Raw genomic sequence first — 25,290 nt, 5'->3', positions numbered from 1 at the left:
GAGGGGATGAGGTGAAGGGACTCCGCGATTGAGTTCCAGAGGGTGGGGGCAGAATTTGTAGTGGATTGGTAAGAGCACTTGCCTTGTAAAGCTTTAGGCAAATTTCCTTACTCCACAGTCTTCTGTTTAACCAGCAGTAAGTAGGAACCCAGCTGTTAGTCGATTGGCGGATTGCTTTTCCGGGGGTAATAATCCCTTCAAAAAAAATAATACTAACAATAGTTTGGTCACTCAAATACATGACTGTTTATGGGACACTGCTGTGCGCAATTGGCTGTCGCTTTTCGTATACAAAATATAAAATCAATTCACTTTACAATATATTCTGTGAAGCACTTTGAGACATCTCGAAGACGTGATAAAGCGCTGTATCAAATGCAGGATTATTATTATTATAACTTACTTGGAACTGAGTTAAGACTGCCTGAATGCATTCTGTGTCTGATGCAGCAAAAGACGGCAACAACAATCATGACTGCAATCATCCAAGAGCTATTAAAGAACGATTAAAGAGCTATTTCCCCCTTTGCTGCATCTCTGTGCTGGTTGAGTTGACAGAAGTGAAACATGCACTCATAAGTTGCTCATGAATTTTCACCCGTGCAGTGGTTGCTTCATCAGTTTCACACTATTAGTGTACTAATAGGCCCTAGTGTGGGGAGAACTATAAATGAGTGTTGTAATGAAAACAGGATTAAGTGTTTCTTTTAAAAATCCTACCTGAAGCTCGCTTGGTAAAATTACTTTTTATCAAAAGAATAGTTTGATACTTTAATGGATGTGCTCATGTTATTTCAGCCTACAATTCATTGCAGCTTCTGCATTTTATTAATAACAAATTAGGTCCAGTATTAAATCATTACCTTTGACTCTTTTATGACTGTTTGCAAAAGAGGTGTGTCACAAGATGCAAGCAATATGCAGAATTTAAATGCATTTGCATACATGTTGGGTATTCTGCTCTATTGTTGATGACTTGTCCTGTAGCTCAGTGATTAGAGCACTCGCTTTGCAAGTGAGAGACCTGGGTTTGATTCCCGGCAGGGTAAAACCTTGGGCAAGTTTCCTTATTCCACATGCCTGATAATAATCCCTCAAAAAAAAACAATAATAAGTTGGACACTCAATCCACGACTGTTTGTACGACACTGCTGTGCGCAATTGGCTGCCGTGTTTTGCCCATAAATATACAGTCAATTCACTTTACAGTCTATTCTGTGAAGTGCTTTGAGACGTCTAGAAGACGTGAAAAGCGCTATATCAAATGCAAGGATTATTATTATTATTATTATTATTATTATTATGACTAGTCTGGACCAGTCTGCTTTCAACCCAATTTACAGTTTCAGGGCTGTTTCGAATAAGTATAATGCATTTTTAAATTGCATATAAAATCCATATACAAAATTGCGCTATAGATATCCCGTGAAATGGCACTGAATTACTGCTGTCTGTGCCTGGGTGGTAATAATGGCAACAGTTGGACGATCCAGTCGGCTTTTGGCTAAGCCATTGTACATTGCCAATTGTACTATTCAACCTAATGTATTTTGCTATCAACCATTGTATTGGAGGCATTGATTCCCTGTAAATCAGTTATGTAAACCATAGTATGGATTAATGTTATGTAATAGTAATCAACAACAACAAGATTATATTTGTATGGCGCATTTCACATCGGAAGGACGTCATAATTGACCTAAGTTTAGCTTACCTCTAATTTTTGTGCGCTTAAATTCCAATCGTCTTTCCATTTAGTGACACTGATGTCAGCCAATGCTGGGATTTCCCTCACAGTGATCAATTGCAGGAGTCCTATAGGGTATTGGTTAGCGCGCTCGCCTCGCAAACGAGAGGACCTGGCTTCAATTCTTGGGAGGGGCGAAACTTTAGGCAAGTTTCCTTATTCCACATGTCTCTGTTTACCTAGCAATAAATAGGAACCCGGTTGTTAGTCGAACGGTGGATCATTTTCCTGGGGTAATCCCTCAAAAACATCCCACAAACAGTCATAGATTGAGTGAATTGATGACTAGTTATGAGACACTGCTGTTTGCAGCTGGCTGCTACGTTTCGCCCACAAAATATAACAGTCAATTCACTTTACAGTATATTCTGTGAAGCGCTTTGAGATATCTCAATGATTTGATAAGGCATTAAATCAAATGCAAGGATTCTTATTATTATCAAGATCCACTCCATCTCAATAAGGCATTTTAATAATAATACTATGATTCTTCCATTTGGTATTGCACTTTTCACATTGGGAGGAAATCTCAAAGAGCGTCACAAGATATACTATAAAAGTTAGTGACTGTGTGTGTTTTGTGAGTGAACCTGGCAGCCAATTTGCACACAGCAATGTTTCATCATCAGCCATGAAGTGAATGACTAATTTTATTTGGGAGAATGTTGGCCAGGTCACCGGTAGAAACTCCCTTCTCTTTTGAATATGGCCTCTTTAACGTCCACCTGAACAAGCAGATGGGGCTTCAGTTTCATATCTCATCTGAAGACTGGTACTTCCAACAATGCAACACTGTGAACTCTTTAAATTCACCAATAGTAATCCTGTAATGTGCAAATTTGATTTGCAAACTAAGAGATAACATTTCTAACATTTTATAACGGGTTTGATCTGATGATCGTCCCATTGAATCTGATATGAAATGCTGCTTATTTTCAGCCTTTCCTAATTAATGTCCATGAAACCATCCACTCCCATCCTCCTGAGCGTTGGTTTGATCCTAATCGCCCTTTGAAAAATAAATCTCAGCCACCACCACAGTACAACTTTGATCTTAAATCCAGATGGTATCATTTGAGTGCCGCTTCACAGGATAATGACTGAGTTGGCATACTGATTTTAACTGCATTGAAATGGTGATCTCTGTAATCAGGAGCAGCATTAAAACAGAGACATTTTCAGATGGAGCCACTTTGCTAAACCAGGGTGAGAGGGGAATCTTTGATCGTGCCTTTGGTCACCTCTCTCTTACATCTCCCTTCCCTCTACCCTATTTGGGATCACTGTGAAGTGCGATGAGACTTTTTCATACGTGGAACATGCTTTATAAGTGCAAATTGTATTAAAATCTTCTCAATTCTGACAGCACTGGTGATACGGTAAGAAGCTGCATTTGAGACTCGGGTAAGCAAGGGCTGGTTGACAAGGAAGGGGTGGTTTGGTGTTTCCATTGACACGTTGCGGAATGGCAGTGATAAGGTCAGATACAAGCTGTGCTTTGCTCTGCCACCACTGAAATGTGTAAAGCACCATGCAGAGAAATGGGACAATATTCCAGCTGTATGTGACTTGACATTTTAAAATAAATATTTATACATATAAAAAAAACTACCTATTACCCTTGGACCTGAGTGTTCTCATTGGTGATACTGCAAGAAAATAGCTGTCCCAGTGCAGGTGTAGTTGTCCACGGGGTCTCCTTGGGGCTGAACTGGCTCCAAGGTGACGTGCAGGCAACGGAATGCTGTAATTGAGCCAGCCTTCTGTGGTGGGCTCGTAAGTCTGGTAGCTGAGCCAGGCGGGTTTGCAGTGTTCCAGGGCACTGCTGGTGGCCGCATAGCCAGCCTGACTCATCAGCAGGACCTGAAAGGGCAGACCAGTCACTGGGGTCAGTGTCCTCGGTCCCCTCCTCTTCACCCTCTACATGCTCTCCCTTGGTGACGTCATCCGCAGACATGGGATAAATTTCCACATGTATTTGGATGACACCCAACTCTACCTCTCTGCCTCCACCCTGAACTCCAGGACTACTAGCGATCTACTTCTCTGACCTGCTGACTCCCTACCAACTTGCCCGCTCCCTCTGTTCATCGGGCTCCGGTCTGCTCCATGTCTCCCGCCCGCCCCACCCTACCATCAGTGGTCGTGCTTTCAGCCTCTCTGCCCCCACACTCTGGAACTCCATCCCAAAGTTCCTTTGCTTCGCTTCTTCCCTTGCCTCCTTCAAGGCCGGTCTCAAGATCCTTCTCTTCAACTGTGACTTTGATCTCCCGCCGACCTCTCTGCCTTCCCTCACCCCTACACCACCCCTCCCCCATGCCCGGGCCCCAACACCTGACTGTTCAACGCTGTGGGATGTCCTCCTGACGTGAAAGGCGCTCTATAAATGTAATTTTGTTGTTATAGCTGGAAAAGCAGCAAGAAAGCATGCCAGACAGTACTATCAGTGGCAAATTATGGGGGTTTTAGCTGGTAAGACTCCAGCAGTAGTACTTCAACACACACTCTGGGGTCCCCAAGCCTTGGCTCTTGCCAAACATCGCCTAATACTTTCCGAATTAGGTAAGCAGTTTTCGTACCTCCAGGGAGAGAGTGTGCATTCCATTCCAACAATCTATCACTGGGATTTCCATGTGTAGGTGGGATGTATGAATTTCTCAGTTTGGTTTGGATATTCTTAAGCATGGTGATGGGTTTCCGCATGTGTCAAGACACCCTGCTGAGCAAAAAAAAATCCACTCTGCAGGTGATGGCATTAATGAGGCACAGATTCAACTTTGAAGGACACTTGCAGGCCAGTTTTGCAAAGCTTAACGATAAATCCAATAACATCCATCTGGAGACAATGATGCTCCAGAATTTTTCTCCCTTTTTTGAATTTATGTCAAATCAGTGCAATATTACAATAAATCTACATTTTAAAGTATCAATATGTTCCTTCCAATGTGCCACAAATAAAGTTTTTTTTTGCCTTACTTCAATTTACAAACTAAATTGTTTTTGTTTCCACAGGGAGATATTTTGTGCTGGTGATAGACACAAACAAATACAAATCAAAGAGATTTCTTTTTAAAAATGAATTTAAAAAAATACAGTACCATGAATACTAAAATGCCTTTGGCAATAAATGCAATAAAATGATGGGTTGTCACCTATCTTACAAATAAAAGGATGTCTTTATTTTACAGTATGGGCCAAAGTGTATCCCATGCGAAATTCTGTCTTTAGCAATTGCTACACCATTAAAGGAACACGTTATCCGTTACCAAAATGATTGAGGGAATAGAAGGACTGGACTATGAGGAGCAACTAAGTAAATAAGGCATGTTCATGCTGGAAAAGAGAAGTTTGAGAGGCAACATGATTGCTGTCTTTAAGATTCTAAAGGGGCGAAACAATATAGATCATGACAGGCTGCTTCAACTTGTCCAGAATAGTAGAACTAGAGGACATGGCCTACGATTGAAGGGGGATAAATTCAGAACAAATCTATGCAAACACGACTTCACTGAGCCTGTGGAACAGGCTCCCTAGGGAGACGATTGAAGCAGGAAGTGTTGATTCTTTCAAACACAGATTAGATAGTTTTCTTTTAGGAAATAACATTATGGGATATAGTACATAGGTAGTTTGGGACATATGTGCATGCGACCACCAGGAAGATGGAAGGTGAACAAGATGGATCTTGCTCTTTTTTCGTCTAGCATTTCTTATGTTATGTAACACCATTAATCAAAAAATAACATAACCTTATTTGTCAAGGTTTAAAGGTCTTCTTAACCTTCTTAACCAGTAGTTAAGCTACTGCTTTTGTCTTGCTTATGGATATTGTGATGAGCAAAAGAAAAACAGATGGTAAAATTATCATGAGCTTTACATATAGTAAAGTTGCATTATCACAACAATGATGTGGTATTTGGACTGATGTATGTAATAATCAATTTGAAAATTGCCACAGAGGAAAGAGAAATGAAGGTTGACAGCACACTGAATATATTATAGTTCCAAATTTGTTCATACAATTTGTTTTGTGGTAGATACCACAGTACCTGGCAGAGCTTGAATTCTCAATACATCCTCTATGTCACTGACACATATCTATAGTTAGTTTTGTAAGAATGGAAATATGAAAGGTCGATTAATAATAATATTTCTTGCATTTGATATAGCACCTTATCACATTGTTGAGATATCTCAAAACCCTTCACAGATTATATTGTAAAGTGTAGTGGCTATATTTTTAATTAATTTCAACTCACCTTTCCACCTCTCTCAAACTTATTTCTTTCCAAAATCCTTAGCATGTTACCTAATTTACACTATTTTCTAAATATCTTTATTTCATGTGTTATACCTTTGTGTAAAATAGTTTTGCTTGATTCTCTGTTTACTCTTAATTTCTGCCTGTTGGAAGCAGAAAACAAATAGCAACATGTTATCGGTGAATTACAACAACAACTTGCATTTATATTGCGCCCCTCACACAGGGTAGCATCCCAGAGCGCATTAGGAAGCATCCCAGAGCTAATTAGATAGAACTGTTTCTGTTATCAGGCTCAAAAGATAAAATAATCCACATGAACGTAAACCCCAAACCTTCTGATTTCAACTCCAATGCGTAGTGTTTCACAAAGCCAACTGGGAGTCCTTACTGGTGGTGGGGGTGGAGGGAACTGAGGAAGATGGTGATTGGGAGGGTGACCAAAAACCCTGTTGAAAATAAAGGTCTTAAAACGGGCATTATAGATGGGAAACAAGAGAATGAAGTGGAGGGACCTCTGAACTGGAGGTGTATGGATTTACTTACAGTTAGCAGAATTTGTTTCCAAGTCCTAGGGAAATTCATATCTCTGAATTTAATTATTTTTTGACCAGAAGGTGTCAAAATCTTTTATTTTTTCATCTTAAGTGAGTGATACTTTACTGGCACTCAGAAAACATCAGTAATCTCATAAACAACAACAAGTTACGTTTGTATAGGCCCCTTCATCTGGGATAGTGTCTCGCAGTGCTTAACAGTTTGGAGTGGCGCTGAGCCAGAAGGAGGGTGGAGGTGACCGTAAGCATGGTTGAAGAGGAAGGTCTTCAGGTGTGATCTGAAAATGCGGAACGAGGTGGGAAGCGGAAGGATTGAGGGAGAGTTTTCCAAAGATTTGGGGTGTAACTGGCTGAAAGCATGGCCGCTGCTGGTGGAGCGGAGGAGATGAGGGACCAGCAGAAGGCTGGAGCCAGCCGGGCGGCTGTGTGGAGTGGGAGTAATAAAATGTGGGTCATGATCCTTTATTCAACCAAGGAATGCCGAAACAATAAATATTAAAACAAATGAACATCATGAAAAAATTACTTCCGTTCAACACATAACAAGAGTAAAAATATGACCCTTTCCTGCAGATTTTTAAACCTTTGAAAATCCTGTGATCTATAGGTTGGCTCAAGAAGTTCCATTGGAAAAATGCAGACATGGCAGTAGTATTTAGTGTTTCCTCTTACAGGGAAACAATCAGTTGACTTCCTTTCTGCCTGCGTCAAGACTTCCTGTCCCACAATTTACCTCTTCCTTGCCATTAGAAGCATTAGTGTAAGTGTAAGCAACATACATCCTTCACATTACAATTTTCCTTCATGGCATGTAAACTAGGTCAGTGTCAAAAGGTCAGAGGCTCATGGGAATACCAAAGTTCTTCAGGAAAACCCTGGTTGCACCATGCTTATTTAAAGGAAAGATAAATTAATAAATCAATTCATGGACTCTGGACTGCACTCGAGCAGGGTCAGAGTGACACAAAGCAAATACAAAAATAGGCAACTAGTGTGCGATTGAACAGGAATCAAGTATGTCTCACCAGAAGGTGAAGAGTTTGAGGGCTGCCATCAATCAGATCGGCCTGTCTTAATTCTTGTGTTTCATCAGTTGCTATTGGGTTCTTTATATGCAAAGTGCAAGGAAAGCTTTAAGAATTACTACTAATAAAATAATAACTACTAATTCCTTGCATTTAATCCTTGCATTTGATGAAGGGGCTTATCAGATTGTCGAAACATCTCAAAATGCTTTAGAGGATTTTACTGAAAAGAAAAAGACATTACTGTGTACTTGTAGGTGAAATAACCGCTTATCTGTTGCGGATATCTGTTAGGTTATCTGTTAGGTTAACCCTAACCCTAACTTGTACCCGTTCCTGCATCATCAACAACAACAACTAGCATTTATATAGTGCCCTTCACATTTCTCAGCATGCTTGTAGGTGTATGAAATAGGTTTCCTATTTCTCCAAAGCCAGCTTCTCTCGATCAGCTGACTACTTGCCAGTTTGTCTTAAAAAAAACACAGGTCATTTTTATATGGTCATTTTTATGGAATGGGCCGCAAGCAATGGTTGCAAGCCTCCGTTTGGAGTTTATTTTGGAGTTCTGATTTGGGATTTCCTACACTTGACATTAATTACTTGATTTGAGGGACTTTGAGATTGTTTGATTTTTTTTACTCTCTGTCCACATTCTTCTTCCTGCACATATACATACATAGGTGCACACACACTCACAGACAAATGCTGACCACATTATAATAAGAGTGATATAAATCCATAAGCACATTCACAGACATGTACAAGCTAAGGCACTGACCACAGTATCAATCATTTTAATCCATAAAAGTTTTAAGAATGTCTATGTAAACACTTCCGAACAGTAATATTTTCGTAGAACTATTTTATTGCAATCTGCTGAATGTATAAGCACAATATGTTTGTTCATGTGTGGGAAGAAATGACATTATTTTGTAAAGTGGGCTCTTTTATTATTGATGATGTATTGCTAAATAAGAGATTGGTTAAAAATTGCAATGTTTCTTAACTGATTTGATATAACAATTATCAATTAAACACTGGAGGAATAATATGAGGTGGTAAATATCACCAATGATATTATCACTTGATCAAAAATGCAGGTAAAAAAAGAAACAATAGTTATTAACTTCCCCTCCTCCTATCCAATGATCTATTGTCCACAGGAGCTTTTTCATTAAAATGACCTTGGAGTACCTTGGTCAAAAAAAAGTAGTTCTTGAAAACTAGCATAAATTAACTTTCTTCTGTTTGTCTCGTGGATATTACCAGCAAGCCACCCAGTAATTGTTTTCCAATCTGCTAGCGTCCAGGTATGGAAACCTGACAGGCCTGTCTTCGGAAGCAGTGGGTACACAGACACCATTGAAAGCAGTGGTGCGATTAAGTGAAGCCAAGAATTGTTACTGAATGTCTTCTTTCATGACTCTTCTGTCATTGCTTCTATATGGCTTTATTCACATCTATTGATGATTTATTAAAGTTGGCAGGGTGATGTTTCTCAACAAACAAGTACTGTTTGATGTCATAAGTTTTTTTTAAGTAAACAAATCACCGAGTGATAAGCCTTCAATGTACCAGGGTAGTTGGTTGTACATAAACAAGGATTAATTCTCTGACAGCTGGGCTTTAACAGTGTTTGAGTTGACATATGATCTGAACAGCTCTGTAGATTCTTTTCAGTGTAATTGGCATCATAAATGATACTCCCATCAGACCATGTCAGGGCTTCATTTAATTTATCTATGAAAGCTCATTCTGTCATACAAAAAATCCTAAACAACGCAGTGAGTGCTCCTGTGATAAACTTAGCTGATTTATTTCTGTGATACTTCCATATTTGACCACGGCATAATACATTACTGAGTAACATTAAGACTGTGGTCTTAAGAGGAAATGACTTTATCCTTCTTCTTTGTTTTCTAAAATGAAACAATTGTCAACGTTGCCACTTGTAGTACTTGAACAGGAAGCATGTTGACACCTGTGAGAGTAGCAAGAATCTAGAGATTCAGTCATATTCAATTCCTTCTGATTAGATCAGCAGTTTTCAAACATATTTGTGTGGCACCCCCTTTTGGAGCTTAATGTCCAAGTGTACCAACATCTTTCTAGAACATATCATATTCACACTCTTATCAGGAGGTATAGGCTCTTGTCCCCGGACTGGTTAGCGACTGATATTTCAATCAGAGAGAACAGATCAAATTATTCTTTCCCTCTTCTCTCTATCTCTTTCTCTCTGAGGCCCGGCCTCTCCTCACACTCGGTTTCTCTATACACACCCCACCAACATGGGCAAAATGCCAGTAAGATAAGAAAAAATAATATGATAATACTATTAACCTTTACATTTGATATAATGCCTTTCACGTCGGGAAAACGTCTGAAAATGCTTTACAAGAAATCTTGTACATGGAGTATATTCTTGGTGCTGATATGCACCAAGAATGTTCCACAAACAAGAGTGAGATGAGTACTCAATTATATGCGAGTTTAGCAAATAATAAGCAGCAAATGTGTAAAGACTCAGCAAATGGAAAAAATGGCCAAAATAAAATAAGTAGACAATTAAAAACAAACAAACTTAATATCAAAAATGTAAAGACAATTTACATAATATGTACCTTGTTCATTAATAAATACTTTTAGAAATTTATAAAATTAATCTGAAATATGTTAAGGTCCATGTATCTCTATTGGTTGAACAATGGATTCAGTCCCTGACATTTTGGAGCTTGAATCACAATGCGACCCCTCAACCCTTTCAAGTTCGGAAAAGCTTAACATAGTTTGTGGAGTCAGACATGTCAAAGAAAAATCGAAGGCAATGTTGATGGTTAACCAGCTTATCTAGCACAACATTGAGATGTGGATGTGTTTATATGCTCTTAACCCTGTGAATCATATAAAAACAGGGAAATGGGATCAGAGTGGCACAGATGAGATAGGCCACCAAATGGCTTTCTGAGATGAAATTTCTTTGCTTCTCTGCATTTTAAAAAAAGTGAAGTCTACTGTAATAGCTATCTTAGGGGACAATTGTGAAATGAAAAATTATCACATCAAATCTGTTATGAAGGATTTCATTTTGCATCCCAGCATTTCTGGTGGTGCAGAATATTTACTCAAATATTAGGTTAGAGGAAAAATCTCCCACTTCCTGATATTGAATTTGAAGTCCGATGAACATCTGTATAATGTCTTGAAGCACATGACCTAATTTTTTCTGTGCTGGAAATAAAAAACAGTGGACGCAACAGCTGGGAATTACATTGATACATTAGGCAGTAAATTAGCTCTAATCCAAGTTGAATGTTAGCCTATAGTGGACCATATTACAGAGTATGGTGTGCATATTTATTTGGATGCTGATAATTTATCAGGATTTAACTCGTGTTTGCATTGAAGTAAAAGGATTCCTAAATTGGAGATATCTGATCAAAATGAACATATTCCTTTGATGACTGACCAAATCCATGTAGAGAGGCATTTAAATGACCTTTAAAGCAATCAATAGCTTGTGAAACCGATTGAATTAGGAATACATTCAGCATTCTTACGATCAAATAGCTTCTCAATGAATATATTATGACTTTTATGAGTCTACAGAGTCAGGACATAGTATTATTCAGACAATTGTTCAGACATTTGTATTTGTATCAGTAATTGTTTACCCTGAAACTGAACCTGTCCTGAAGAAAAAACAATGGAATCTTGCAATCACTATAATTGATTAGACACTGATGCATTAAATCCAAGAATAAAATGTGTATTTTGCTTTTTGCCATAAGAAGGTGAAAGTAGCATTTTCTGCAATCTCTGGATGATGGAGATAAGCAAAGGTCTTATCTACATGAAAATAGCTGACTGATCTGATTATTGTCCTTACCCAAGGTTTTCAATTTTTCTTGCAGCTCTATTGAAAGAACATATGCTGAACGCCAGGCAGTTTGTAGATTACTGAAGATATTCCCAGACATTGTTTTGCAGCTTTCAGACGAGGAGTTGAAATCAATAAGTTCAACTGTGAGCCTGGAAATATGGGAGAAAGGATTCGTAGGTATTTTCTTTTGCATTTTGCTTTTGAAATTTGCAATTTCTAATAGTTTTAGGATCTATGACAATTATTATGGTTTTGCCTTTTGGGACATCCTGCCAACATGAATGTAAATTTTTATTGTTATTTTATTCCACGTTCTTACTCCATAGTCCCAAGATCCATAGGATAGTGGTGGAAATACTGGGCATCCTGTTTACTCCTCATGCCGTCATTAATAAAAGTTGCAGAGATAACAAATGGGCTCCCCTCACCCAATATTATTTTTCTTGTGTGATTGCGATGAAGAAAAGAATAATTGCAATGTAATGTAGCTGTCACACTACCAGTAAAGTGCTCCAGATCTTCACAGCTCTGAGGCCTATGAAGAATAACAAGTCTTGTAGCGGCAGAAGTGTAATGTGTACCTTTCTGTTTCTGCTCCTCAGCCAGGGCAAAAAGTGGGGAGGAATTAAACTTAGTATGTTTGGGCTGCGGCCATCACATCACATTTCTAGATCCATAGAGTGGAAGGAAAAATTAATACAATAGCACCCAAATGTGCTGATATTGCAGGGTTGGAATGCTAACGTCAATTTTCAAACTAAATTTGCTTAACGTTCACAGTGTAGCACTCATTTAAGACCAAAGGAGATAGCATGCTTAACATGCTAAGAGTAATGCTGATCATGGAGAAAGTTGGATGTGAGGGTATGGGATAGATTGACTGCCTCTTTTTATTTACATTTACACAACCCAGCTGTACCTCTGTCATCAATCAATCTGTCACCCTATAATCCAAGGGTTCAAAAGCCTAAAACGTTTTCCGAATCTCTGAACTGCAACATACACACAGAATTAGATAGAGCTAAATACAATACGATGGATACAGTTATGCTGTTAGTAGGTATTGCCTGGACAGAATTTTTCAAATAATAATAAGAATCCTTGCATTTGATTATCACGTCTTTGAGACGTCTCAATATCAGTTTTTCAGATCTATTCCAATAATTGTAGAAGGAATCAGTAAACTAGAAATAAACACATTCAAATCTGATTCTGCATTTGTTTTGGTTTTATTCAAAAAAAATGTCAAGCTAATTGTTATTAGTCTCCACTGCATTATATAGTCAATTGGGCGGATTTTTAAACGGTCTCCTTCAACAGGGCGGAGATGGCAGCATTGGAGGCAATTAACCCGAATGTCAAACCACTCGACACCACTACATATTGGTGTTCAATCCACCTCATGGAAGTGACTCCATACTTAAATCTGAATTTTAATATGATTTCAAGGTGTTTTTGTTCTATTTGCAACAATGGCAGGTAGTTTGGTGCTCTGGATTACTGAAGATAAATCTGGGATGTTTCTGGGGGCACGTTGACAATCGGTTTTCCAGAAGTATGACATTTGCTGTAGTTTAAAGCTATGTTGCCTCACATTTGTCTTAAAACATATTATTCTTAGGTAAAAGAGCTCAGCAGCAGACAATCAGTTTAAAACATTTGATGTTCTTGATAAGATCCTGAAAATAGTAATATTTTCCACAAAATAAGCCAATTGTGTGTGTGTGTGTGGCTTTGTATATGCCTCTGTGTGTGCTTTCTCTTCTGTACGATGCTGCTAATCTGTGCATTTTATCCCTGGGTTCTACAATTACAGTACAGTAATTGTGGGTTCTGATGCTGCAGAGAAAATATTATTTTAAAAAGTTAGCTTCTTAATGTTGAGAAAAACCTGGGGTGAAAATTAGGCCTTGTGATATGTCAATACCATCTTTATCAACAGATAATCAGAGTAAAGACAGGATCCCAACCAATGGCACTTTCATGCTTGGTTGGCGGCATGGATTGCCTCTGGGATGAATCATCCTGATCGAATTGGGAGGATATGGGGTTGGAAAATGTTACACTCCTAGCCAGTCTTAGTTCCCAGTTGACCTCACTGACAGAATTAGTCAACCATGTGTTAATTGCAGTTTTCACCCCATCATTGTAAACTCGGCAACTTTAAAGAGGAAAATAGTAAATATCCTCCATAGTGAGAGATGAAAATACATAAATTAATAACAGGCTCTCCTAGATTATTTCCTATTATATTGTGCTTAACAATTGTAATTGATAAACATTTGAACAAAGTGTTATATTGAGAAAATATTGTGGGTTATTGAAAACCATATAAAGTATATTGAAGTGAAATATGTTGCTTCTTAACAGATTCCATGTGATTTATCACATGGCATTTGTTATGAAATGCTGCATTTTTCACCCCTTTGAGTGAAATTGCATTGATCATATATATCTTAGATCGAGCTTGTAAATCAGTTTATCTTTCTGTGTAATATTGTTGAGCTATATTATAAAGTTCAGTAACATGGTGAAATCATTTCTACAAACCTGTTGAATTGTGTTTTCTGCAGTGTTTGGTAACCAAGGCCTCCATGTGATTCTGAAAGGCTCTGCCAGACCACAATCCCTTCCATACAAGAAGATGCTTGATGACTCTCTGGATTTTGAGTCTACAGCAGATCCTGAGATGGATCCATCTCAGATATTGGTATAAATGATTTGATGATTATTTCAATCTTTCATTTGCTTACACTAAAGCCTAATATTACTCCTAGTATTCAGCATAACAAATGAGATCCTGTCACCTGATTGCAATTCAATTCCATTCCGTAAATGTTGTGAATTTATCCTTCTGTGCTCATAAATATGTGCACAGCAATTTTAAATTTGGAGCTTAATGTTTGCATTTACAATGCAATGTTATTTAGATGTTGAATTTTCATTCTGGTAAGTTATAATCATGCAGGTACAATTCACATCTCATGAAACTTCCTCAATGGAGCAGAATAGCGCCTAAATCCAAAGCGACACATTTGTTACATCGTATGCGAGGAGCAGATGAGTTCCCACTCGCATGAGAATTAAAGAATTAATTAAATTATAACTCATGTTTAACTGAATTGTACATTCTTCATCTCCTTTAAGTGTGTTTCTTAAGCTGCATCCCAGATAACCCTGGGCAAAATCATTTACTTCAGCAGCGTGTGTTCCCTGGCCAATTACTTGCTTTCCAGGCCAGTTGTAGTCCCACCATAGTTTTCGTTCACAGCTAACTCATCAAAGAATGTGAAATTGAACTGAGAAACCACCTTGTCTAAATTGTACAGTCTCACACCATCCAAATAATATTATTCCTTGCATTTGGTATGGCACCTTATCGTATCATTCACTGTGTATTGTGTAGGCGTGTGCAACAGTCAATTTGGGCCCAACATTGTCCCATATACAACCAATGAAGTAAGTGACTGATTTTATTTGAGGGGATTGTTGGCCAGGGCACCATGAGAGACCCCCTACTGTTTCTGAATCATGCCATGGGATATCTAACATCCACCTGAACAAAATGTTTAAACAAAATTTTAACTGATGTGTTTATCAAGCCACTACGGAAGAATTTTGACTTCTCAGTGATTTTTTCAGTCCATCATTCTCTTCACTTTAAAACAAATAATTCATTGCATACTGTCAATTATTTCTTATAAACTTGACCATAGACTAGATTGCTATTTTGGAATTATATTTTAGTTTAAAATAATTACACTGTGCAGCAGGACCATTTTATGTTGGGCACCACTGAACATGTATCATCCTGATTAAGTAATACATAAATAGCTGCATTGCTCATCATATTTGAGTAAATATTACACTGAAATAAGTATAAATATATTGCATACTGTGAGTAGTGCAGACCTTTTCCTATTAAATCAGTGTTCAATGATTTTAAATATTTTTGAAACAGTAAATGTTTCTTATCAGTGAGATGGTGATTTTGTGTCAAATGATATGAAATAATATTGTAAATGGTGTGACTTTATTAGAATTAATTTTTCAAGGTGTGTGTTTTGCATCAGTTTCATTGAAGTGTCATTCATATTGACAGCTGTGCTTGGATGCATAATATTGGCCATGGAATTTTCCCCATGTGGTGCAAAATTATGCAATTTTCTCAAGAGCTCAACAATGGCAGAAAACATAAGACATAACCTAGTTGATCTGAACCATTTTTACTAACTTCTCATACCTGTGCTTGAACAGATGTCAAATAACAAGTACCTATCCTCCACAGAGGGAATTTTCCTTGCAGCTGAACTAGCTCCAAGCTGATGTGTTTCACAAGGAATGTTGGAATCAAGTCAAACTTTGTGGTGGTCTCTGGTTTTTTTTCCAAGCCGGGCGGGTCCGCAATACTCTAGGGCACTATGGGTGACAGATCAGCGAGCCTGACTTGTCAGTGGAAATTCAAGGACAGAGCAGTCATTCGGAACAATAATTCTTCTGATTTGCCTCCTGTTAACCCTGCGAGCTAAAGCCCTAATGGATAGGGTGGTCATAGCTGGATAAACAGCGGGATGCCTACCAGACAATGCTCTCAAAGGCAAGCTTTGCAGTTTTAGATTAAATGTCAAGTAGTACCCCAACACATACTCTGGCATCCCCTTGGGTCTCGCCAATCTGCGCCTAATACACTCTGGGATTAGGTAAGCAGGTAGTGTGCCTTCAGGGAGAGATTGCGCATTTCATTTCAGACACAGGAAACTTTCCATGTCTAGCATACGTGGAACTCTCAGGTGGGTTTTGATACTGTTAAGCATGGTGATCGGTTTCTGCATGTGTCTGTCAATCATTGGCCAGTCAAAAGAAATCCATACTTTTGAATTATTATGATAAAGGGCACTTTAAATATGAAATATATCATCAGAATAGAACATTTATTGGCATTTGTTACCTCCAAGTTTGGGAAAAATTAGCCAAGTGCCTAACCCTGATTTTTATCGTTGATACTGGTACCCAGAACCTAAACTCAGAAATGAAGAATGGTTACTTGGGTGAGAGATGGCTATCACTTGTGGAACTGTAGCCTAGCATGAATCTGCACTTACAGGAGACAACATTGGGATTTTAAAAAAAAAAAGACAGATAGTTTGTTCAGAAACAGATGGTTATTTTGCCATCACAACCATTGCCAAGTACTTCAATGCATAAATCAACATTTAAAGACATGATCAGAAAGTTAGATGCAGCCCAGCTGCTGAGAAGAACTTCAGGAGATAGTTTTGACACTTTAATTTGTGTTCCTGTAGCTAGAATGACCTGCCCATAATACACTCAATTTAATTGCATATCAGATCATTTCATGCTCCATTGATTTGCATACCAATTTCCAGGTATCGAAAATGTGCTATTTGTTTGCGTGGTATTGCAAGACACTCAAATGCATATTGGATAATTGAACAATTTACTTAATTGAATGAAAGCTAGGCAGTCGATTTCATTCATATCTGTATAATTAGTCGGATAATTGCTGGAGTTGATCGTGTAAGTAGGGTTGCCAATCTGTTGGACATACAGTATTCCTGGAGGAATCACCTCTGTTTCACTTTAAGCCTCTTAAAGTCCCTTAAAGTGAAACAGCACTGATTTTAAGAGAGTGTTGTAAAGCTCTGTTTGCTATTGTAGTATATTATTAAAGGAAAGCACCAGGAAGGTGGCACCACTAATGAACTTCGGGTAATTGCATACTCTTTATAATTGCATGGCATCTGTCTCCATTCAATTATATGGAGTGCACTGTATTTTTATAAAAATTGGGTCATATGATATTAATATGAGTGTAGAGGCCAAATCCCCTAACTAACAAGAGCAGTGTTCGACTCATAGGAAGTAATTTGTTACTCTGAGCATTGGGAAAAACAATAGCATGGTGTAGTTAAATATTGAATTAAATATTTAAGTGAATATCCACAAATCTTAACATTTCTGTGCAGAGGGGACACAGACCCTGTGCACCTCCCCACCTGCGTGGGAAAAGCTTTGAAGAAAACAGTAACCTCAATTTACCAGTAGTGCTGCCAATCTGTGCACAGATAAATAGGATTTCTCAGGTACATGAGCCTGAGAGTAGTAATGCGAAGTACTCCCTGTTGCACACCTGCTCCTGGTAACTCTGAGCACGCTTTATTTCTGGCAGGAAATGGGGAACTTTGTTTAAATTTGGAAAGTGATCATTGGAATGTGGCCCACAGGTAAACTCCAACTCACTGTTCCTTTGAAACCTCTGGGTTCATGTAGACTCATTTTCCCGCGTAGCTTTGGCACTGTTCAAACCTCCTGCTGAGTAACTTTAAGCTCCCATGGAAACTGATTCCAGGTAAACTCTGTCCCCCACATTAAATGCCAGCCTAAATGCTGCTTTTGTTTGAACTCTAGAGCATATTTTATTTTTGGGCTGGGAGTGGGGGTAAGGGGAAGCATTGGTGGGGGGGATGGCATCATTTAAAATTCTAGATGCAGCCGTGGCTCTGCACGTGTGTACAATTGCTCTGTCGCTGGAAGCAATATAACTTGCTCCTGTGAGTATGAACTGAGCATAAATTCTAACATATGCCATCATTTGCCAATTAACTCAATAAATTTGTGGAGTCATGAATCTATTGAGTTAATTGGCACATGTTGGCAGAGCCAATTCTCTCATGGGCATATGTAAAATAAGATACTCTTAAGTGCATTTGCTATAACTCATTTTTTACCTTTTACTTAAAAAATAGTTTAAAAATAGCACACCACTTTGGATTAATGAGAAAAAACAGCAACGATTCTCCAAGGGTTTTATAGAGTAATAAGGGCAATACTTAAATCATTATAAATGCTTCAAACTGATTATACTTTTCTTGCCAGCCTGGTCTAATGCTTAACCAAGCCAGCAAAAAGCACAATAGGTTAACATTTCAGTTATAGGTCAACTTTATCAGAAATGGTGTCAGCCTAGCTCATTGAGTAGCACTCTCATCTCAGAGTCAGTAGGTTCTGGGTTCAAAACCCACATTTGGACTTTAAGCTCATTGTTTAGGCTGACACCTGGTCCTCACGCTCAAAGCATCACCCATTACTGGTTGTGCGACAGTCAGATAGAGAGACGTGAGGCTCGCTGTGACACCCTCTGTAGTCAGGTAGGCTGCTGACACTCACTGCAATGGCTTGCACATAACTATCAGTAGCCTGTGGAACAGCACTTCAGCAAGAGAAGGCCAGACAAAAGCAGAGAGGCATAGGCCAGAAGGGAGAAAATTAGAGAAAAAAATAATTGGACAGTCTAAATTTATTTTAATAAAGTAAATGTTGATTTATTTAAAATGTTCATGTTTAAGGTGATCTATTACCCTATCCTCAAGTTATTTGTTGTATGGTTTCAGTGAAGGTTTGGTCAAAATTAAATAGCTCCCTCAAATAGCTCCCTCGTGGAGTCCTGTAGCTCAGTGGTTAGAGCACTCGCTTTGCAAGTGAGAGACCTGAGTTCAATTCCAGGCAGGGTGAAACCTTGGGCAAGTTTTCTTACTCCACACACCTAATAATAATCCCTCAAAAAAAAACAATAATAAATTGGTCATTTTTAATCCATGACTGGTTGTGGGACATTGCTGTGCGCAATTGGCTGCCATGTTCGCCCACAAATATACAGTCAATTCACTACAGTATATTCTGTGAAGCGCTTTGGGACGTCTAGAAGACGTGAAAAGCGCGATATCAAATGCAAGGATTATTATTATTATATTTTGCAAATATTCTAAAATGGGTTAATTTATATGATATGGTGATTTTTTTGTTAATATCAGTGGGTTCTCAAATGGATTTGTTGCATTAATTGGGACTTTTACTTTACAAATATCAGATTGTGAGATTTGCAAATAGTGAATCCATATTTCCAAGGCGAGTTGACATGATGTAATACTAATGATAATAATCATTGCATTTGATACAACACCCTTCAAGTCAGGAGGATGTCTCAAAGTGCTTCATCAGACCCACTGTAAAGTGTATCGATTGTGTGTTTTGTAGGCAAAGATATCCCTGATGCAGACAATATATGAGACAAAGCACTATTTTTGGTGATACGATGAGCCCTTTTTCCACCCCAGTGTTTTTTTTACACATTTTTTAAAGCAAAAGGATGCTGGTTTCCTCACAGGACTTTTTTTAAAAAATCTTGCTGGTTTGGGATTCACCATTCACAGAAGTACATCAGAATCTAGCAATCCAACTAGAAATTGCAATTAATGCAACAAAACTGTTCTGCAAATATTGCACATTAGTCCCATTAAATCTAATTTAATTGGATTTAAATTCCTTTTAGTAGCTTTTAGTAAACACTGGCAAGCTCAACTCTTCTCCATGTGTGAAAGTACCTATCAAATCAGTTTGACAAAGTACTGAGTTTGTTGATGGATTAACAAATTTTCCATGTCCTGCCTCAGAATTTTAGAACAATCACTAATGCAACATAATTGGGCAATATGAATGACAGTGCCAAATAGATTGATGTCTGGCAGTGTCATATACATCCCTTGGATTGAAGCTGTTGCTGTTCTAGATATGTTGGTATTTAAGATGTTGCTGGAATTGCTAAGAGTTTTTATTATTAATACCAATGGGCTGATCCTCGGGTCTAATGTGATTTTCGGTTGGAGTCAAGCTCTTGCGAGAAGTGTGATTTATATGCATTTCTCCACTACATACAGCTTATATCTCAAGGTGCTGTTTCAAGCACAGTTATTGGCACTAAGATGCCAGTATTTCTTGAGGAGCTCTTTTTTCAACTCTATTTCCTGTTTCATAATTTTTGATTTCTGAAGCATGTGACTTATAAGTCAATTCTCCTAACTGAAATAAAATCCTTAGAAAATTTGATTTCCTTCCCTCTCCAAAACCTTTGTTTGGTATGTACCCCTCATTCTTTTTTCCAACCCCTTTTGCATACCTTAAGATTTTACGGTTTTCTCTGAGTGGGGGAGGAAAGCATTAAAGGGCATTGGCCAGCAAGAAAGAGGTAGACATTCCACCTGGCTCTTATTTTACACTACTTTTTTTTTAGCATGCAGAGATTTGGCACATTATTGAATTCAACAGTAACTCTAGTTCTTAAAGAATTTATCTAAATAAATCTCAAAATTAAGATTATTTAAGAATTTGACAAATGAGATTTATGTTGCTTCAAAATGCCGGATGACATTAGATTGCTGCTGACATCAATTCCTGCACACTTTGCAAGTGTAGCACACAGAAAGTGAGGATAATTGTGACTTGTCCTCTCCTCCCCATTTCCCCTGTCCACCTCAAAACCCAGAATTCCTCTCACAAATAGACTGAATGGTGTCAATGTGGATGAATTGTCCTCCACCTCCGCCACTTTGCCCACTTCCTACCGTACTATATCCCAAATGCAGCCGAAACCCTCTTGCATGCGTTTGTCACCTCCCACCTGGAATATCAAACAAACTCTTCGCTGGTCTCCCCAACTCCACGATTCAAAAAATCCAGCTCATTCAGAACTCTGCTGCCCGCATACTCCATACCCCCATCTCACCAGTTCTGGCCAGGCTCCACTGGCTCCCCATCACCGAACAGATTGACTTCAGGATCCTCACACGTGTTCAAATCCATTAACTCCTTGACACCTCCCTACCTCTTCACTCCCCAATTCACCACCCGAAGCCTCCACTTGACTGGCATTGCCTCCTACTTGTCTCTCGCACTCTCTGCTCCACCAATGGAGGTCGCACTTACAGCCACTATGCCTCAAGACTGTGGAATGTTCTCCCTCAATCCCTCCGCCTTGTCGGATCTCGCCCCTTTTTCAAATCCCACCTGAAAACTTGCCTTTTTGACCGTGCTTATGATCACCTCCCCCACCCCCCATCCCCGGCTTGGAGTCAGGCTCCGCCACTGTTAAGCGCTCTGAGACACTACACTGCTTGGATTGTTGTTGTTGTTGAATATGGTGGGTAGCATTTGAAAGATCAGGCAACATAATTTTCCCTCGCAACATAAATGGGTGAGGAGATATACTCCATGACCGGGTAGATTCTCGGTGACGTGATAAGGCGCTATATCAAATGCAAAGATTATTATTAGATTATGCATGGTCTGTGGAAGGAGCAAACTTAGAGATCCAAATTACTCCATTATGTTTTTGAACATTACTTGAACACTGCTGAGTTGAAGGTATCAACATTTTGCTGTGATGCTTACTGATAGTTGTGAAAAATAATCCCAGCAGGCAAATTTGTTACCAGCAATAGTGGAGAATACAGCCCTGAGAGGAAAATCAAGGGAGGAAAATGTTTTCAATTTAACAATACTCTCCAGGACTACATTCACACTGAGGAATAATCCTGGTCACTTAATTTCCTCTATTATCAAGTATATGTAAAATTGGTAGATAATGAATATAATGAAAAAAAACAAGGTTTCCTACTTTGTTGACTCAAACGTAAATAATTTCCCTGAGAAATGTTATTTGAATATACCACAATATAATTATGGAGCAGACTATGATAAATATAGAAGTGGTTTCTGTCCACAAGAAGGATGACCCTACTGAGACTGAGAACGACAGAGGGATTTCAATGATTTCAGTGGCTCTCAAAGTGGTGCTTCAAGTAGTTACTGCATATGTATCGCATACATTGCATGTTAATAGTTTGATCAGGAAGAATAGGCTAGCTTCCGTTCTCATGAAGATTGTGTGTGATAGTTTGTGGTTTTGCTTGAGATCGCAGAACATAATAAGGCTAGGGGGAAATCCACCTAGGTTCTGTTCATCGACTTCCAAAAGGCTTTCGACCTAGTGCATCATAAAGCCCTCATGATCGGGGGTAGACTGGGTGTATGAGAAATCAGGAAATTTCCAGAGTGCCCCGATGAATGCCTCACAATACTTACCACCATTTTGCAGCCGTTTAAACAGGACAAAGTTATTAAATGAGTGGACGTTTTATGTTTTTTAGCTCCCCCCCCCCCATGAATTAGTGCCTCCATGAATTGCCATCCTTCACAAATTGGGACCCCCATTTTACATGACGATCTTGAGCCCTTTCAGGGAACCAGTTTGCCGCTGCCTTTGGTGAAACTGGACACCTTGAAAATACATGCCAAATTTGGTATTTTATTTGGAATGTGTATTCCAGTTCGAAGATCCATATCAGGGTCGACAGTAGACTCACTGAGCCCAGCCCTCTTAAAATGGGGAGGTAGGCAAGGCAGCCGATTGTCACCCACCCCTATTCTATCACAATGGGTCATAGATTTATAGATGGTACACCTCAGAAACAGGCTATTTGGCCCATCCAGATCAGACAATAATTCACACAAGTGCTTATCCTATATCCTATCTCTAGTCCCATTTCCTCTTTTTTTTACCATATCCCTGAACTTCCTAACTCTGTCCAGTCTTTTTCTGTGTGTGCGCATGGTTGTTACCCCAACAACTAACTGTGACTGAGAATTCCACACTCCTACCTCTCTCTGTGTGAAAAAGGTTTTTCCTAAACTCTGTTTTGGACCTTCCAGTTCTGATTATAAAACCATGCTCTCTATTCATTGGACCCCTGACCCCCAGAAATAATTGTTTCCTGTCCACCCTATTCTAAGCCTCCTATCATCATCAGGGGGATGACCAAAGGCACTGTTAAGTAGCATCTTGAGATGGGCTATGAGTTGCAGTGTTGGAGTAACCACATAGTTACTACACTTCACAGTAAAATCTTGTGAAGTGCCTTGAGACATCTCAACAACGTGATGAGGTGCTATACCAAATACAAGGATTATTATTAATTTTTATTATCATTTAACAAGATAATTCTTCGTAACTTACCTTCCAATCTATTTTTCTTAAGACCCAGCCATTTGTGGGAAGTTGCAGAGGTCTCCCTTTAGTTATTAGCAAGACAGAATTCCTGCTGATGTGTTAATTATCACCAGTGTTCTGAAGCTCCCCACTCATTTCTGCCTTCCAGCACTGTGAGCTGATTTCCCTGGCACTATCAGAAGCTTTTCTAAAATCTACTTCCATGAGTTCCCAATACGCCCAAGCTCTGTTATTTCTGCAAGATACTCAAATATATTTATATTGTGCAATCTACCTATAAAACTATCCTCAGTCTCCCTTATCATTGTGTATTTCCTTAGATGCTTCATTATTTCATGCTTTCAGGGGTCCCTCCAATGTTTAAATGCACTGCTATCAAATGCACTGACCTGTGGTTCCCTGGGTTATTGTTCTGACTCTTTTTTGGAAGTTGGTGTTTTGTTCCCTGTTCTCTAGTCCATTGGCCCCACTCCCATTTCCATTGAGTCCCAAAATATACCTGCTGGAACACAACCAGTTTCATCAGCCACTTCCTCTAAGTATCATATGTGCATCCAACCATTGCATTAAGCACCATGTAGCATCAAGATAATTCTTAAATTAGTCCTATTTTCCGACCTCAACCATTCTTCTTGATAACCTGGCCTGTTGTATGTTACCCTCTGTATAAATGAATACCTGGTGTGTGTATGTATGTATGTTTGATTGTTAAAATGAACTGTTGACAACGTGAAATGAAAATCTGGAATTTGGAATGAGACTCTTCAGAAATTAATTGTTTTGGTTTTGTATTGTCAGCTAAGCGTTGGCAGCTGCTTTGGCACTTTGGAACCAATTCCAAACCTAGATGTAAGCAGCAGTGTTCTGAGCGTCATCACAGAATCCTACTGTCAAATGCTCAAAATATCTGTCCGAGAATATCGGAGAATAAAAGAGGTGAGAACATTATTGAATTCCACACCCAATTATTGAATTCCTTGTCTCCCTCCGTTTCTGACAATGCTTTTAGGAATCTTAAACAAGAAAGATATCAAGAAACACAAAATTCTTTTCATTTTGCATTGAAGGAAATCATTCTGCACGACAAAATAAGGAAGAAAGAATTGATCCAATCCTGCCCTTTTTATGCTCAATGGCCAAAACTTTCTACAAATAAATTGGTTGCCATAATGGAGTGGAGAAAATATCCAGCAGGTTATGGTTAGTATCTTTATATTTGTGTCTCAACATAGACCTCAACATGGTCTAGTTTCTTGGTGTTCCAGTTTAATGAATTTTACAATTTTAGTTGTAAATCAGAATTTGCAATTAATGCAGTGTCTACCAGTTTACGAATGCTGCATTTATGTATTGTGACAATTTGTCTTGCTTTTCATGTGCTCGCTTCCTAGTGGATGAAGTTTCCAGGTCACATTTAAAGCTTAGTACATATCATTGAAATATTCAGATTTTTTTTCAATTGCGGAGAATGTTAATATTTACGTACATGTCTCAAATCATCATATTTAAAGAGAAAATGGTGGCTAGTTAGTGACACCAGAAGCAAAAATACATTATTAAGCAGTTGACACACTCCCAAAACAGGGAACCAGCTTCAGAAATTTCTGAGATTATTTTTCCTGTTTTTAAAACAGAAGGGGTTGTTCTGCTTGGTTCTCTAAGTGTATTTTCCATTCTAATTCCAAGTGCACATCAAAGAATTGCTGCGCTTATTCTAGATTTATGTTGCATGTAGTGGGAAGAAGATGAGTGAGCAATTAACATCCACCCTGTTTATCCTGCAGGTTTGAATCACATCACTTCTTTTCCAGGTGCTCTGAGAAGCATATCTCCAGTTTTGTGTTACATGGGTTCCTGTTTATAACTCACGTGTGCCAGTGGATTGCTGTCACAACGTGCAGTATGAAATAGGCATGGAGCAGAAAAATGCCCAAACTCCTTAATTCTGTAG

The 25,290-nt window shown here is 38.7% G+C and overlaps 1 protein-coding gene across 1 annotated transcript in view; it reads left to right on the top strand.

Moving 5' to 3' along the window:
- cnbd1 (cyclic nucleotide binding domain containing 1) overlaps positions 1 to 25,290 on the top strand; it is a 58,332-nt gene that overhangs the window by 13,160 nt on the left and 19,882 nt on the right. The window contains exons 3-6 of the mRNA XM_007903242.2: positions 11,508 to 11,653; positions 14,050 to 14,186; positions 24,138 to 24,275; positions 24,407 to 24,539. Coding sequence (XP_007901433.1) covers positions 11,508 to 11,653; positions 14,050 to 14,186; positions 24,138 to 24,275; positions 24,407 to 24,539 — 554 coding nt within the window. The remainder of the gene's footprint in view (positions 1 to 11,507; positions 11,654 to 14,049; positions 14,187 to 24,137; positions 24,276 to 24,406; positions 24,540 to 25,290) is intronic.

The sequence above is a fragment of the Callorhinchus milii genome, unplaced genomic scaffold, assembly GCF_018977255.1.
Source record: "Callorhinchus milii isolate IMCB2004 unplaced genomic scaffold, IMCB_Cmil_1.0 Scaffold2, whole genome shotgun sequence".
Taxonomy (NCBI): domain Eukaryota; kingdom Metazoa; phylum Chordata; class Chondrichthyes; order Chimaeriformes; family Callorhinchidae; genus Callorhinchus; species Callorhinchus milii.
The sequence above is the reverse complement of the archived record's forward strand: the minus strand, read 5'-3'. Positions and strand labels throughout refer to the sequence as shown.